The sequence below is a fragment of the Jaculus jaculus genome, chromosome 10 (assembly GCF_020740685.1).
Source record: "Jaculus jaculus isolate mJacJac1 chromosome 10, mJacJac1.mat.Y.cur, whole genome shotgun sequence".
NCBI classification, from domain to species: Eukaryota; Metazoa; Chordata; class Mammalia; order Rodentia; family Dipodidae; genus Jaculus; species Jaculus jaculus.
The window spans coordinates 100,882,275-100,898,839 of NC_059111.1; the positions used below are offsets into that span (position 1 = coordinate 100,882,275).

At 45.7% G+C, this 16,565-nt stretch overlaps 1 protein-coding gene across 1 annotated transcript in view; it reads left to right on the plus strand.

The window, feature by feature from the left end:
• The window catches only part of Tbxas1 (thromboxane A synthase 1), a 240,363-nt gene that overhangs the window by 31,093 nt on the left and 192,705 nt on the right, over window positions 1-16,565 (plus strand). The window contains exon 2 of the mRNA XM_045160556.1: window positions 15,399-15,492. Coding sequence (XP_045016491.1) covers window positions 15,399-15,492 — 94 coding nt within the window. The remainder of the gene's footprint in view (window positions 1-15,398; window positions 15,493-16,565) is intronic.

The window sequence follows — 16,565 nt, forward strand, 5'->3', positions numbered from 1 at the left end:
ATTGGCAGACAGAGAGAGGATGTGGCCTCCAGGGCCTGGGTCTCAGCCCTGACCTTTCTTGGAGGTCCTTTAAATAGTTTTGTGGTGATGATGCCCCTGCTGATCTGTGGTGACTGCAAAGCTCAGCTCTGTGCCTTGTGTCCCTAGAATGCCCAATGTGCATGTGACTTTCTTCCCTTTGCATTCTCAGGGTGGGGTCGCAGAACTCCATGCTGGGGGACTGAGGGAGGAGAGAGTTCACAGGAGCTAGCAAGCTAACATTCTATTTAAGAGCCAAATTCCCCAGCTCCGGGGACCTTGGGCTACTACACTGGGCCTCCAGCCCTGACCCCACAGCTAGCTGTCTGGGTGATGGAAACAGCTTGGTGAATACCAGCAATCCCACTAAGGAGGGCCCTCAGTGGAATGGGGGCAAAGAGGAAAGAAAATGATGGTGCCAACACATGATGTTCCCTCACAAAGTTTCTACTTAATAAAATGTTGCGTATTTAAAAAAAAAGGTTCAAATAAAGCTGGGCGTGGTGGCGCATGCCTTTAATCCCAGCACTCGGGAGGCAGAGGTAGGAGGACTGCTGTGAGTTCGAGGCCACCCTGAGACTATACAGTGAACTCTAGGTCACCCTGGGCTAGAGTGAGACCTTACCTCAAAAAAACCAAAACAAGGGCTGGAGAGATGGTTCAGTGGTTAAACGCTTGCCTGTGAAGCCTAAGGACTCCGGTTCAAGGCTCGACTTCCCAGGACCCACATTAGCCAGATGTGCAAGGGGGCGCTCGCATCTGGAGTTCATTTGCAGTGGCTGGAGGTCCTGGCACATCCATTCTCTCTCTCTCTCTATCTGCCTCTTTCTCTCTCTGTCTGTTGCTCTCAAATAAATAAATAAAAATAAAAAAATTAAATAAACAAAACAAAAAGTTTAAATATACTTAAGTATGCTTGTATTTATACATCTAGCTAAGCTAACAGTCTTTAACATGTTTTTTCCTCCCTCTTAATCATAGAAGAGATACTTGAGTGAAAGGCTCTCTAATCTATCTCCTATTACCAATCATCTATCTCCAGCTATCATCTATCCACCCTTCTATCATCTATTTATCTATCAAACATCTATCATCTACCTATATCTTCTATTTATCAATCATTTACCTTCTAACTACCTATCTTTTAAAATTTTATTTATTTGGGAGGGGGGGAATGAGAGAATGAGCATGTCAGGGCCTTCATCCGCTGTAAACTCCTGAAGTATGAGCCACCTTGTGCATATGGTTTACATGGGTCCTGAAGAATTGAACCTGGGTCCTTTGGTTTTGCAGGTGAGTGCCTTAACTGCCAAGCCACCCCTTCAGCCCAACTACCTAACTATCTTTGACTGTGCTAGCCCAGCACCTGTATCTAGCTATCAAACATCTACCTATCATCTATCCATCATCTCTGATTTTTCTGGAAGATTGGGGTAGTTTAGTATAGTTTAAGTCAGACAGAGAACCAGTCCTTAAAAAATCAACACCACTGGGCTGGAGAGATGGTTTAGCGGTTAAGGTGTTTGCCTGCCAAGCAAAGGACCCAGGTTCAATTCCCCAGGACCCACGTAAGCCAGATGTACAAGGTGGCACATGTGTCTGTAGTTTGTTTGCAGTGGCTGAAGACCCTGGTGTGCCCTTTTTCTGTCTATCTGCCTCTCTCTCTCTCTCTCTTACACACACACACATACTCTGTAATAAATAAAGAAAGACAAATTAAAACAAATTCAACACCACCCACCTCAGGAGTTTCATAAACACTTATCACTTAACTGGTATTGAGACATCCTATTGCTTTTTTCTGTGCGTGTGAATTCACACTGTGATGCTTGTTTGCTCAATCATTCTTTTTGGATTCCTCTTGCAGGGAAGGGCAGGGCACTGTCCCCAGGATCCTTCTGTGGCCAGCTGCCCACCATGGCAGGGAGGTGGGGCCAAAGCTGAGGCTGCCTGGCTTTTGGCCTCCCTCCGTCCTTCCTTCTCAGTTCCTTTTGCCCAGCACCCTTCACTGGTGTCAGTCCTAGATAGTGTTGAGTTATTCTTTCTATAATGCTGGGTTTTCTTGGGGCACCCAAGGGAGGCACGCACTTGGTGGTCAGGCAAGTTCCTTGCAGCATTTCCGCTCTGCTGATACCCCATGGCCTCCTGCAACCCTTCCCTTGCAAGCAGCAGCCGTCTCAGGCACTTCCACAGTGGCAGCCTGGCAAAGCTCTCTTCCTGGGGTGAGGTCCTCCTTGGAAGGCTCTGAGATGTTTTAAAATATTTTATTTTTATTTATTTATTAGAGAGAGAGAGGGAAAGAGAGGGAGAGAGAGAATGAGCATGCCAGGGTATCCAACCACTGCAAACGAAATCCAGATAGATGCACACACCAACTTGTGTATCTGGTTTATGTGGGTCCTGGGGAATTGAACCTGGGTCTTTTGGCTTTGCAAGTGAGCATCTTAATTGCTAAGCCATCTCTCCAGCCCAGGCCCTGAGTTTTGGCTTCATTTTGTTTCCAAAGTGGCTTTGGTTGGAAGCAATCAGCATTGACCATATATTTTCAGGTTCTGAAGCTATGGCCCAATCGTCAGAAGAAAGCAACTGCTATGGAAATTCGATAACTTTCAACTCGGATGGGTGACATTTCTTCTTGCAAGGATCACATGCTTAGTTAGCTTTGCCATTGCCTGTTGAGCATGTCTGGCCAGCCAACTTTGAGTCCAGCCTTTGCTGCAGCTGTTGTGAACCACAGCGAGTGATGTCATTTTAGGGGACACCGTCAGGTGTTGTTCACCTAGGGTCATAAAGTTTCCTTTGAGAAAAGTGCATTTAAGTTTAAAGACAATTGGGAAGTAACAGACCTGGTGACTGAATTCAGAAGATGAAGGTCATTAGACTGGTGGTAGTTTGAATGTATGCCCCCCCCCCATTGACTCAGGTGTTTGATTAAAGCTTGTAATTTGAGTCCCTAATCGCCTGGCTGGAGGAGCTCTCGCTGGGGGTGCATCCTGGGGTCTGGCCCTAGGGCGTGTTGGAGGCAGATCTGAATTCCAGCCAGGAGGTATACAGAGAAGTCTGAGCTCTGGCAGAGTCCCTGCCACCTGCTGCTCAGTCATGAGATGGCTGCTTTTGGGTTTCTTTGCTAGTCATTTGGTTGTTTCTCTCTGCTTGGATGTATGGAAGCAACCTCTCCTGCCATTGATGGACTTTCTGCTGGATCTGGAAGCTTGAAATCAATCCCTTCCTCCCATCAACTGAGCCTGGTTTGGCTGTTCATCCCAGCTATAGGAAGCTGACGATGACAAAATCTCACGAAGAAACAGTGGTTTCATGGATTTTTTTCCTGCCGTGAAGACTTTGGATGTGTGTGTGTGTGTGTAGGCCAGAGGACAACTTTAGTTATTGTTCCTCAGGTATTGTACACCTTTTGTGAGATGAGGTCTCTTACTGGTCTGGAGTTCACCAACTGGACAAGATTGGTGAGCCAGCAAACCCTAAACTCCTCCCACACTTAGTAGTGAAGCCTTCCCTCCAGCCCACCTCCCTAACTTTGACTGTGCTAGCCCGGCACCTGTATTATCTACCTATCATCTATCTATCATCTCTGATTTTTTTTTTTTTTTTCTTTTTGGTTTCTCAAGGTAGGGTCTCACTCTGGCCCAGGCTGACCTGGAATTCACTATGGAGTCTCAGGGTGGTCTCTAGCTTACGGTGATCCTCCTACCTCTGCCTCCCAGTGCTGGGATTAAAGGCGTGCACCACCACACCCGGCTCTGACTTTTTTCTGGAAGATTGGGGTAGTTTAGTGTAGTTAAAATCAGACAGAGAACCTAGTGCTGGGATTACAAGTGGGTGCTACCATGCCTGGATTGCTTCACACGCCTCTGGGGATTGAATTTGGGTCTCCATGCTTACAAATCAAGTGTTTTACTGACTGAGCTATCTCCCTAGCCTCTGGGTGACTCCTTTTACAAATTACTATATTTGGGCTGAAGAGATGGCTTAGCGGTTAAGCACTTGCCTCTGAAGCCTAAGGACCCTGGTTCAAGGCTGGATTCCCCAGGATCCACGTTAGCCAGATGCACAAGGGGGGCACATGTATCTGGAGTTCGTTTGCAGTGGCTGGAGGCCCTGGTGCGCCCATTCTCTCTCTCTCTCTCTGCCTCTTTCTCTGTGTGTCACTTCCAAATAAATAAACAAAAATTAAAAAAACAAAAAAAAATTTAAAAATTCCAATATTTACCTGGGCGTGTTGGCGCACGCCTTTAATCCCAGCACTCAGGAGGCAGAGGTAGGAGGATCACCTTGAGTTCAAGGCCACCCTGAGACTACGTAGTGAATTCCAGGTCAGTCTGGGCTTCAGCAAGAGCCTACCTTGAAAAACCAAACAATAAAATAAAATAAATAAATAAATTGCGATGTTTTCTGGAAAGCACTTCCCAACTTGACTGTGTAGGTCATGGGCACCAAAGCTGATTCATGCTGCCAAAGCTGAGGCCTTGTTGAGGGCTCCCAGCTGGCTACCTCCTACTTCCCAGTGGCTGCACCATCCTGTCTGTCTAAACAGGAAGCCCAGGATAACTTGTGGTCTGGGGGGGTGGGGGACATGTTTTTCAGTTCTTGTCTTCTGGGGTGTGTGTGGACATGCACATTTGTGTAAATGCATGTGGAGGCCAGAGTTCAACTTTGAATGCTTTCTTCAATTGTTCCCCACCTTATTATTATTATTTTTGAAATATGCTTTCTCAAGGAACCTAGGGCTCACCATGTCAGCTAGACTAGCTACCCAATGAGTCCCTGTGATTCACTGCCTCTGCCTCCCCGGAGCTGGGATTAATACAGGTACATGCCACCATGCCTCCCCACCTGCGTTTTATGTGGGTGCTGGGAGTCTGTTGCAGTCCGGTTCACATTGCTGGTAGAAATCACCCAACCAAGAGTAGCTTCTGGGAAAAAGAGATTTATTTTGGCTTACAGGCTTGAGGGGAAACTTCATGATGGCAGGGGAAAACGATGGCATGAGCAGAGGGTGGACATCACCCCCTGGCCAACATAAGGTGGACTACAGCAACAATAGGGTGTGCCAAACACTGACAAGGGGAAACTGGCTATAAAGCCCTTAAGCCCGCCCCCAACAATACACTCCCTCCAGGAGGCATTAATTCCCAAATCTCCATCAGCTGGGGAGCTAGCATTCAGAACACCTAAGTTTATGGGGGACACCTGAATCAAACCACCACAGAGTCTAAACTCAGACCTGCATGCTTTCATAACAAGCACTTTACCCGCTGCGCCATCTCCCCAGCCCCAGGGCTTGTCTTCCTTAAGGAAAGAATTTAGTCCAGAGGCGACAGTCGAATCAGAGGGTTGTTTAGCGAAGTCAAGCAAGTACTCTAAAGACAGATTGGAGAGGGCTGCCCTGAAAGGATGGTGGGTTCTGTGTGGTATATTTTAGACATTTTAATGAATATTTATGAGGTGTAGGTATATGCCTGGGCCCAGGTGACCCTAGCTCTCCCTTTTAGGGTATTTCTTCCCATAATCCTGTAGAAAAAGCCCACAAGGTAGAGGTCAAACCACAATGCAAGGGATATTATAATGAAGTCAGGGTCTTTGACCCTTTGTTGGTGCATATGTGTGGCGAAAGGAACAGTGCCTTAGTTTCTGATATAACAGGAAAGAAACCAAACGACAGCCTCAAGGATGTTTGACCACAAAGGCACATTCTGACCACCAGGAGAAACAGTACCTTTTATCTGACTCCTTGCCTACCCAGTATCACTTACAATAGGGACACAGGAGTTCTCAGTGAGAGGAAGGCAGTGTGATGGCTGGAAGCACAGGCTGAACTGTTGTAGCCATCAGCCAAGAAGTTTCCAGAAGGAGCCATCTCTCCCTTTTTCTCTGTCAAATAAATAAGTAAATAAATAAAATGTTTTAAAATATTTAAAAAATACTTGAGGCTATGGGGCCATTTACATTCAAACCACCACAAACAGAAAACTGAATATTGACAACTATACCACACTTATACATGAGAAGAACCAGTGTGGCAACTGTTGATCTCTAAATCCATTTATAAATTTACTTCAAGGAAGATCCCAACAGAAAGTTTTTTTCATAAAACCAGGCTAATTAATTCTAAAACTACTATGAGAGAGTAAGTTGTAAGAAAAAAAAAGTATTTTAGGGCTGGAGAGATGGCTTAGCGGTTAAGCGCTTGCCTGTGAAGTCTAAGGACCCCAGTTGGAGGCTCAATTCCCCAGGACCCACGTTAGCCAGATGCCCAAGGGGGCACACACATCTAGACTTTGTTTTCAGTGGCTGGAAGCCCTGGCATGCCCATTCTCTCTCTCTCTCTCTCTCTCTCTCTCTCTCTCTCTTTCTCTCTGTGTCTGTCGCTCTCAAATAAATAAATAAATAAAAACAAACAAAAAAATAAAAAAAGCATTTTAGAGTTATAATAACTAAAACAGCATGGCACTGGCACAAACTGGACCAACAGATAAGAATAGACCAAGCACCTGCATTTCCAGTTGTATGACACACCTGGAATCTGAGCCAGTAGGGAGATGTGATGGAGCAGCAAACACACTGTGTTGGCTACCCCAGTAGGGGGCAGGATATCTTCCCCAGGGTCCCCATGAGGTAGCTGTCCAGCTAAGCACCTCTTCTGATAGAACCCGGCTCTGCCTTCTCTCTGTTGATTGGTTGGGCTTGTCAGCTATCTGTGAGGAGGAGATGTTCTGAATAAGAGATATCAGACTCTTATTCCTGGAGGTGGGGGGGAGGTGAGGGGCAGCATTATACATCACTAAATGAACATTCTGGCTTGCAGGTTGTGTCTGGCAGGCAGTCTAGCTGCTACTGACATGGAGAGAGGGGTTACAGACCAGAGGGCAGGCTGGAAGCTGGAGTTCAGGGAAAGGAGAGGAGTGTGAGATGCCAAAACAGACTCTAGGGCTGGTATAGAGGGCTTGTGTAGAAGGAATGCATGGGGCCTTTGGATCTGCCTCAGTATTGAGAAATGAATGGATGACCACAAACAAAGAAATAAGGCTGGGGAGATAACTCAGTCAGTAACTTGCTTGCCTTACAAGCATGAGGACCTGAGTCCAATTCTCTTGTGGTGGGTAGAGGGAATGGGCTGAGGAAAGAAAGGCAAGTGGAATGGAAAGTCAGTAAACAAGGCAGTGACTACTTGTTTTCTTTCTTTCTTTTTTTGTGTGTAATGTGCTGCTGCTGGTGGTGGTGGTGGTGTGTGTGTGAATGCACAGGTATGTGTCCATGTGGCTTCCCATGCACTCACCTGCAATGGGGTGCACTCACCTGTGGTGGCCAGAGGGAACATTGGGTGGCCCTTCCATTGCTCTTCTCTGTTCTTACTTGAGCCAGAGTCACTTACTGATCTCCCACTTGCCATCCTTTTGTGAGTCCTGGTGTGTGGGTGTGTGTGGACATGCTCCTCTGTCTGTGTGGGGCCTTGAAATCCAACGAGCAGTTTTCAGCCTGCCCTGGGCTCCCATGCTTGCCTAGGAATTGCTCCTAACCACTGAGCCATCTCCCCCGCACAGCGAGAAGTTGTTTGTCAAGTGAACTAAACAAAGCGGCTCTGAGTTTGTCAATTTCCCTTCCTCTCTGTGTCCGAGCGTGTGGATAGAGGCGTGGCATACATGTGTGCACATGCAAGTTCATACATGTGTTGCTCATGGGTGTGCACATGTGCCTGTATGTGGAGGTCAGCTTTGGGTGTCTTCCTCAGTCACTCTTCACCTCACCTCTTTTAGAGTGTGTGGTGTGACATGTGTGTGGTGTAGTGTGCAGGCACTACATAGGTATATGCATGCGTGTGCAGATGTCTGTGTGAGCATGGAGGCCACAGGAGGAAGTTGAGTTCCCTTTCTCTAATGCTCAACTGTCAGTTTCCCTGAGACGAAGTCTCTCGCTGAACACAGACGTGTTGCTTTGCTAGTCAGACTGGCAATAAGCACCAGCGATTCTCCAGCCTCTACTCTCCATGTGGCTGCGGTTACAGACATGCATGACCATGCCCAGCTACTTATGTGGGTTCTGGGAAATCAGATTTAGGGTCATCTCAGGTCCTCATGCTTGAGCGGTAATTGCTCTTACCTCTTGAGCCATCTCCTCAGCCCCTCCCCCACCTTATTTTTTTATTTTTGAGGTAGAGTTTCAGTCTGGCTCAGGCTGACCTGGAATTCACTATGTAGTCTCAGGGTGGCCTTGAACTCATGGCGATCTTCCTACCTCTGCCTCCCGAGTGCTGGGATTAAAGGCACGCGCCACCACGCCCGGCTCACTTTGCTTTTTGACAGAGTCTCACACTGAATCTAGAATTCATCAATTCTGCCTGACTAGCAAACCAGTGAGTCCCAGAGATTCTCCTGTTTCTGCCTCTCTAGTGATGTGATTACAAGCACACACTACCATGCCCACCTTTCACATAGGTGCTAGGATCTGAACTCAGGTCCTCATACTTATATGGTTATCAGTCTACTCACTGAGCAATCTCTCCAGCCCCCAAAGTAATTATTTAATCATTCAGTGCAGGACAGTTATTACTGACACTAGATAAATCATGCTAAGCAAGAAGAAAGGGAGAAGGGCAGTGGGGGAAGATTTCAAAGTTGGGAAATACTTTAGGTAAGAAAGGATGACAAAAACTATTCTCTCTCCCCAGCACTCAGGAGGCAGAGGTAGGAGGGTCACTATGAGTTTGAGGCCTCTCTGAGACTACATAGTAAATGCCAGATCAGCCTGGGCTAGAGCGAGACCCTACCTCAAAAACCAAAAACCTATTATCTCTCTAGTAATAAAATCGATGCAGACATCATGATACAATGACCTGTCCGCCGAGTTTGGAAAAACATTTACAAGAATACTAGTTGAAGCAAGGGTGCACAATGGGACTAATGAAGATTCTGGAAAGCATTTGGCATTGTATAACAATGTTGAAAACTAGTGACATGTGGATTTCAGGTCTGGAAAATCTTCATGCTCAAAGTGCTTACACACCTTAATGCACAGAAATGGTCATTGTATTCGTATGGCTTAAGGTAGCTAAAACTGGGGAGCACTCTACTTAACCATAAAGATAGTTGAATAAAGCATAATATGTTCGTAAGATGAGTAATGAAGACTTTTCGAGCTTATGTTAAGTGGAAAACTAGAAATATAAAGAAAAAAATAAAAAACATGGTTGTAAATATATAAAAAATCCCCAGGGGAAAAATTACTAGAATCACAAGAGAGCAAGAGCAGGCTTTCTCCGTGGTAGTTCTAGCGTTTTTGCCCCAATTTTCCTCACACATTTCCGGATCTGCCTTTTGAAAAGCCAGCATACCTTATGTTCACACTAAAGGTCATTTCCGATGGGCTATGACTTTTTATAGAACCACTGGCAAGGGCAAATGAACCATATAGGTGGGCAGCACAGAGTGGCCGATGACAGAGGACTGCTCTTGTCTGGAGAGCAAGACAGCGAGGTCACCTGCCACCTCTGCATTCACATGATTATCCCAAGAGAAGTGCTGTTTGCCAAAGGCATCTTAAGCCATTTCTTTCTTTTTAACAAATATTTTTATTTTATTTTATCATTATAATTATTATTGGTTTTTCAAGATAGGGTCTCCCTCTAGCCCAGGCTGACCTGGAATTCACTATGGAGTCTCAGGGTGGCCTCAAAGTCATGGTGATCCTCCTATCTCTGCCTCCTGAGTACTGGGATTAAAGGTGTGCACCACCACGCCTGGCAATTTGTATTTTTATTTATGTATTTGAGAGAGAGAGAGGAAGCAAGAGACAGACACACACACAGTGAGAGAGAGAGAGAGAGAGAGAGAGAGAGAGGGAGGCTCCAGGGAGAAAATGGGCACACCAGAGCCTTCAACTGCTGCAAACAAACTCCAGATGCATGCTCCACCTTATGCATCTGGCTTATATGGGTCCTGGGGAAATGAACGTGGGTCCTTTGGCTTTGCAGGCAAGTGACTTAACCACTGAGCAATCTCTCCAACCCATTTTAAGAGATATTTAATTTTTATTTTTTATTTGAGAGAGAGAAAGAGAGAGGGAGGGGAGGGAGAGAATGGGTGCACCAGGGCCCCCAGCTGCTGCAAACGAACTCCAGATGCATGTGCCACCTTGTATATGTGGCTTACTTGGGTCATGGGGAACTGAATCTGGGACAAGCGCCTTAACATCTAAGCATCTCTCCAGTCCATTTAAAAAAAATATTTTTATTTTTATTTATTTATTTGAGAGAGAGAGAAAAAAAAAAGAAGGAGAGAGAGAGGGAGAGAGAGAGAGAGAGAACTTCCCACCATTTCAAAGCTATCAAGCAAATTCTATGCTGGTCATGCTGACGATGGAGTGAATGAAGCCCACACAAGCTCAAAGAGAAGACAGGTCTCCTGTGGCTGCTTAAGACACGCACTGAGGGAATCCATGCAGCCAGGCTTCTTGCACTCCAAACCTCAGTTCATTTGACCTTAATGTGAGACTCAACCAAAACATCTCCTTTGCCTTAACAGTGGGCCCCACACCTGCATTAAGTCCATCCAGAGAGGACGGGGTTTTTGAGGAAAATTTCAAGGACATTTTCAGCCTTTCACATTCAAACGTTATTTTGAAAACAATGCATATGGTCCCATTTATTTTTGAGAAAGGACATTGTCACCAGGGGCACTGAAGATTTGTGCCTGGTAGCATTTCATCATTGCTTTAGCTGCAAAAAATAAAAACCAAGGAATGCTATGTGAGGCTATATATACTTTCCTGTAGTCATCTTCCAACTTAAGTATCCTTAATGTAAACATTGACAGATGTCTGTAATCATAATGATGGGATATATTTGCATGAATTCCTGTCAAAGGAAAGCTGTTTTAACTCTCACAACATGCTGATCTCCAAAGGATCACATATTACCTGCTTTGCACAGCCCCGTCCCAGGCCACTTGTACTTTTTGGGATGGCACAGGGCTCAATGAATCAATTTAATGTGAGAAAATATTTCTTTTACAATGACATCTTTTTTTTTTTTTGCGGTGTTGGGGATTGAACCCAGGACCTTACACAGGCAGGCAAGTGTGCTATCACAGAGAGACATCCCTGGTTACAATGGTAATTTTTATTTTTTAAACTTAAAACAATTATTTATTTGAAAGCAGAGAGAGACAGAGAGAGAGAGAGAGAGAATGTAGGCACTCCAAATGAACTCATCAACCCATCACTGGTGGAGGCCCTGGGCTTGGGGTTAGGAGCCTGTTGAGACATTTGGAGGGCAGTCTGTGGGCTCTGGGACCACTGAGCGTGTGGTCCTGATGGAAAGAAGGAAGCTGGATGGAGACAAAATGACACTCCTTTGCAAGTCTTTTTTGTGTGTGTGTGTCTGTAGGTTATCCGATGTACATGTGTAAGTGCATGTATGTTCATGCTACCACACACGTGTGGAGGTCAGAGAGCAACTTTTGGGGGCTGGCCTTCACTTTCCACTCCATTTTGAGGAAGGGTCTCTTCTTCTCCCAAATGTTCCCCACTGCATTCGCCACTCTAGCTGGTCTACAAACTTCCAAAATGTTCTCCTATATCTGTCTCCCATCTTTTTTTTTTTTTTAGGGTTACTTTTTACTTTTATTTTTTGTTGACAACTTCCATACTTACAGATAATAAACCATGATAATTCCTTTCCCTCCCCCACTTCCCCTTCACAAATCCACACTCCATCATATCCCTTCTCTTTGTCCATTAGTCTCTCTTCTATTTTGATGTCATCATCTTTTCATCCTATTATGAGGGTCTTGTTAGGGTAGTGCTAGGAACTGCAAGGTCATGGAGATCAAGGCCAATTTCTGACTGGAAGATTGCACTGTAAGCAGTCCTACCCTTCCTTCAGCTCTTGCATTCCTTCTGCCACCTCTTCTGCAATGGTAGGGTTGCATTTTATTAATAATGCCTGATAACTTTTCCCAATCCCTTACCCATGTTTTCTATGGTTCAATGACCAAATTTCCCAAGTTTCCAAGTAGATATTACACATGATCTACTTAAGTCAATCCAATTTGGTTGTCAAGCACAGTGATTTAAAAAATAGCACATGGAATTAAATGTCAAGAATGTTTGCAACTGGTCACATGATCTTGAATCTTTTTTTTTAAATTTAATTTATTAGTTTTCTTTTCAGTAAATACAGGCAGTTTGGTACCATTATTTAGGCTCATCTGTGACCTACCCCCTCCCATTAGACCCTCCTTGTTAGTGAAAATGGGACGTGCATTGTGGCGTTAGCCCACTCTGTCTCCCATCTTGTCTTCAATGTGCTGGGATTACAGAAGCCCCCATGGCTTCCAGCTTTTATTTATTTATTTATTTATTTAATAGTGACAGAGAGAGAGAGAGAGAGAGAGAGAGAGAGAGAGAGAGAGAGAATGGGCATGCCAGGGCCTCCATCCACTGCAAACGAACTACAGAACTCCAGACACATGCGCCCCTTGTGCATCTGGCTAATGTGGGTCCTGGGGCATTGAGCCTTGAACTGGAGTCCTTAGGCTTCACAGGCAAGCGCTTAACTGCTAAGCTATCTCTCCAGCCTGGCTTCTAGCTTTTTTAATTTATTTTTATTTATTTTATTTTTTTAGTGGGGTATGGGGATTTGAACTCACGTACCCAGGCTTGTGTGGCAAGCTCTTTATCCACTGAGCCATCTCCCCTTGCACCCCTTTGCCCACAAATCTGGTGGTGGTGATCTTCCTCTGTAGATTTAGGGGCAGAGGCTCTGGCTGCTGCTGGCTACACCTGGCCCGTCTCCAGCTGAACACACTCACACATCACACCTGAGTCCAGTCTACAAGTGAAGTTTGTAAATGTGCCCAGTACCCTCTCTGCCAGTGCCATATGTCTGAAAATGTCTGCATCTTGTGCAGAGACACACGGGCAGTGTTCTCGTAAGTGCGGTTACATAATGAGGGCATGGACTTGCATAATAATTAGCATGTGTAATTAGGCACAGACTTCTTGTCCTTTAATTAGACCATCAAGGCATCTAATTACAAAATTAAGATGTAATTACGTGGCCCAAGATCTTCATATTTCTTTCTGCCCATCAGAGATTACATTTAGAAAATAATTTGCAAAAAATAATAATAATAGGGCTGGAGAGATGGCTTAGTGGTTAAGCACTTGCCTGTGAAGCCTAAGGACCCCTGGCTCGAGGCTCAGGTTCCCCAGGTCCCATGTTAGCCAGATGCACAAGGGGGCGCACGCATCTGGAGTTCGTTTGCAGAGGATGGAAGCCCTGGCGCGCCCATTCCCTCTCTCTTCCTCTATCTGTCTTTCTCTCTGTGTCTGTCGCTCTCAAATAAATTAAAAAAAAAATAAAAAAAAATAATAATAAAAACACCTGATGAAGTGAACTTAGATTGCGATTTGAGGGTGTTAGAGAAAGTGATCAGTGAGCCGAGCATCTCCTTTGATCTCTCCCCTTGGGTGTGAGGGGTGTCACTTAAAATACCATCATCTACTTGAAAGAATACCTTTTGCCAACTCTGCCGCCAGCCTTTGGAACGTTGGCATGACTAACGTATGTCATTCACACGTGACTCTGGAGTGTGCTTTTAATTACACTTGAAAGTGGACATAAGTGTGATGTCCTGGGCATTCATTGAACCTTGCCCTGGACGCTGGGAGGACGTCCCTGCCCTGCTTGGTTCTTCTCTGCGCCCGCTACTGCTGTAGACCCATTGCTCGGAATGAGGCAAGCCCACACATAAATTGTGCTGCCCTTTCCCTAAATATTCGAGGCTTTCCTGAAATGTTTATTTATTTGTTTATCTGAGAGAGAGAAAGAAGGGGAGAGAAAGAGAGAGAGAGAAAGAGTGGGTGCATGAGGGCCTCCAGCTGCTGCAAACGAACTCCAGACACATGTGCCACTTTGTGTGTCTGGCTTACATGGGTCCTGGGGAATCAAACCTGGGTCCTTTGGCTTTGCAGGCAAGTGCCTTAACCGTAAAGCCATCTTTCCAGTCCCTGAGATGTTTCTATTTACTTATTTATGAGGAGAGAGAGAGAGAGAGAGTAAGCAAGCAAATTGGAATATAGGCACACCAGGCCCTTCTTGCTTCTGTTAATGAACTCCAGACACATGTGCCACTTTGTGTATCTGGCATTATATGGGTGCTAGGGAATTGAACTTGGGTTGACAGGCTTTGTAAGCAAGCGTCTTTAACTGCTGAGCCATCTCCCCAGCCCCTTGGAATGTTTTAATTATTATTTTTATGCTCAGTGTTCCTGAGGCAACTGCAGGTGGGAAAGGACAAGGCCTGAGAATCTAGTAAACACTCCATCCTTCTAGTGAGTGATTCTTACCACAGAGGCCTTTTGAGTTCCAGCCCTGCTTGCAAGCCAGACCGTAGTGCTATTCTGTTATTTTTCCTTGTTCCTAAATTGGGATTTGGCTGATCTCTGCATGATGTTAAACACCCAGTTTGACTCATTAATTTTTCTGAACGAACTGAACTTTTGACCTAATTGGCTGGCTGAGTCGGGATCAGGGCCATATGGCCAGGTTTGCCTAAGCTAGCTGACTTTAACTATGTTGCCCCTCTGTTCCCATAAACTGTTGCAATTCCCTAGTAACCCCAGCGTTTTGACAGCCACACTGCACATTTCCAACTGCTGCTCTCTCCTTGAAGGTGGCACACCAATTGCCAACGCATGCTTCCTGGTTCAGGGTAAAGGAAGCCTGCCTCTTAGATACGTGCAGGCCAGGAAGTCAGAGCCTGACGCAGGTTGTAAGTGGTGGGGATGGGGTGTCTTTGCCGTGGCATGCCTTCATCCTTGCGTCACATTTTTCTCTCTCAGGCCATGGAATGTGATGAGTGATGCATCATGTATGAAGTGGGGGTCAGTCTTAGCCCAGAAAGTAAACAGATGTATGGGAAGCTTATTTTCTTCCATTTCTTCCTTTTTTTTTTTTTCTTTCTCCTTTGGCCTTATTTTCTGAGCCATTGTCCATGATCAAGTTAGAGGTCAAGGAGCTAAGGAGGCATGAGGTGCATTTGTAAAGACAATTTCTCAGTGGGGCTCTAGGTGGGGTGGGCATTGAGCCATTCTTTTTCGGAGGCACCTTCCAACCCTGAGGGTTTCGGATATCTGGATCTGCAGCCCACAGCTCCGCAGGAGGCTCTCTGAGCTCCTATCCTGCTAACTCCCTGCTGCCCTCTACCCTTTACCCTACAGTTCCTAGATGTGTTAGCTGAAAACCTATCTTCGAGCCTTACTTCCAGAGAACTGATTAATTCAGATTCCTAGTGGGATTAAGACCATGGATATATGCAACCATTTCTTGGTATACTTTGTAAAATTTCCTTCTTTCTGCCCAGGTATTCCATGTCAGCATTCTCAAGACTGGAGAAGTTGGGCATCAGACATCCCAAGCCCTCTCCTTTCATTGGAAATTTGACATTTTTTCGCCAGGTAAGGCACAAGCTTGCTGAGAGAGGTGTAGGCTGCCCCATGAGGCATTGTTCAGGGTGGTGGTCTCCATGTGAGGGAGATGTGATGTCATGACTCTTCTTTTTACTAGAGTAGATTCTTTATTTCATTTTCTTTTTCTTTTTGGTTTTTCGAGGTAGGGTCTCACTCTGGCTGAGGCTGACCTGGAATTCACTATGTAGTCTCAGGGTGGCCTCGAACTCTCGGCGATCCTCCTACCTCTGCCTCCCGAGTGCTGGGATTAAAGGCTTGTGCCACCACGCCCGGCTCTTTATTTCATTTTCAGAGACAGGGTCTCATGCGGCCCAGGCCTCAGTCATACTATGTAGTTGAACTTCCTGCCTCCACCTCTCCAGTGCTGGGACCACAGGTGTGAACCATCATGCTTAGTTTTCTGTGATGTCAAGGGCTGAACCCAGGGTTTCCTGCTTGCTAGGTGTGTGGTGCTTTGAGTGGATGTCCCCCAATAGATTCAGAAGTTTATCAAAGCTGGTAATTTAGATCTCCAGCCAACTGGTTGGAGGAGGTGTCACTGTAGGCAGATCCTAGGGTCCAGCACTAAAGTGTGTTTGGGGGCAGATCTGAAATTCCAGCCTAAGTCTGCAGAGAGCGGTGGGAGCTCTGCCTGGGTTCCTTTCTCTTGCTGTCGGCAGTGACTTCTCTTTTTTCATCGTTATGGAATTTCCCCTGGATCTGTAAGCTCTAGTAAATTCTGTTCCTCCCATAAACTGTGGCTGATTTAGAGTCTCATCCCTGTAACATGAAGCTGACCACTATACTAGGCAAGCCTTCTACCAACTAAGCCATATCTCCAACGCCATGGAATGGATTCTTTTTGCTTAAAAGTTGTACCTGGGCCTGGAGAGATGGCTCAGCGGTTAAGGGTGCTTGCCTGCAAAGCCAAAGGACCCAGGTTCCATAACCAAGGATCCACATTAGCCATATGCAGAAGGTGGCGCATGAATCTGGAGTTTGTTTGCAGTGGCTGGAGGCCCTGGCACACCCGTTCTCTCTCTCTCAAATGAATTAAATAAATTTTAAAAAAAGTTGTATCT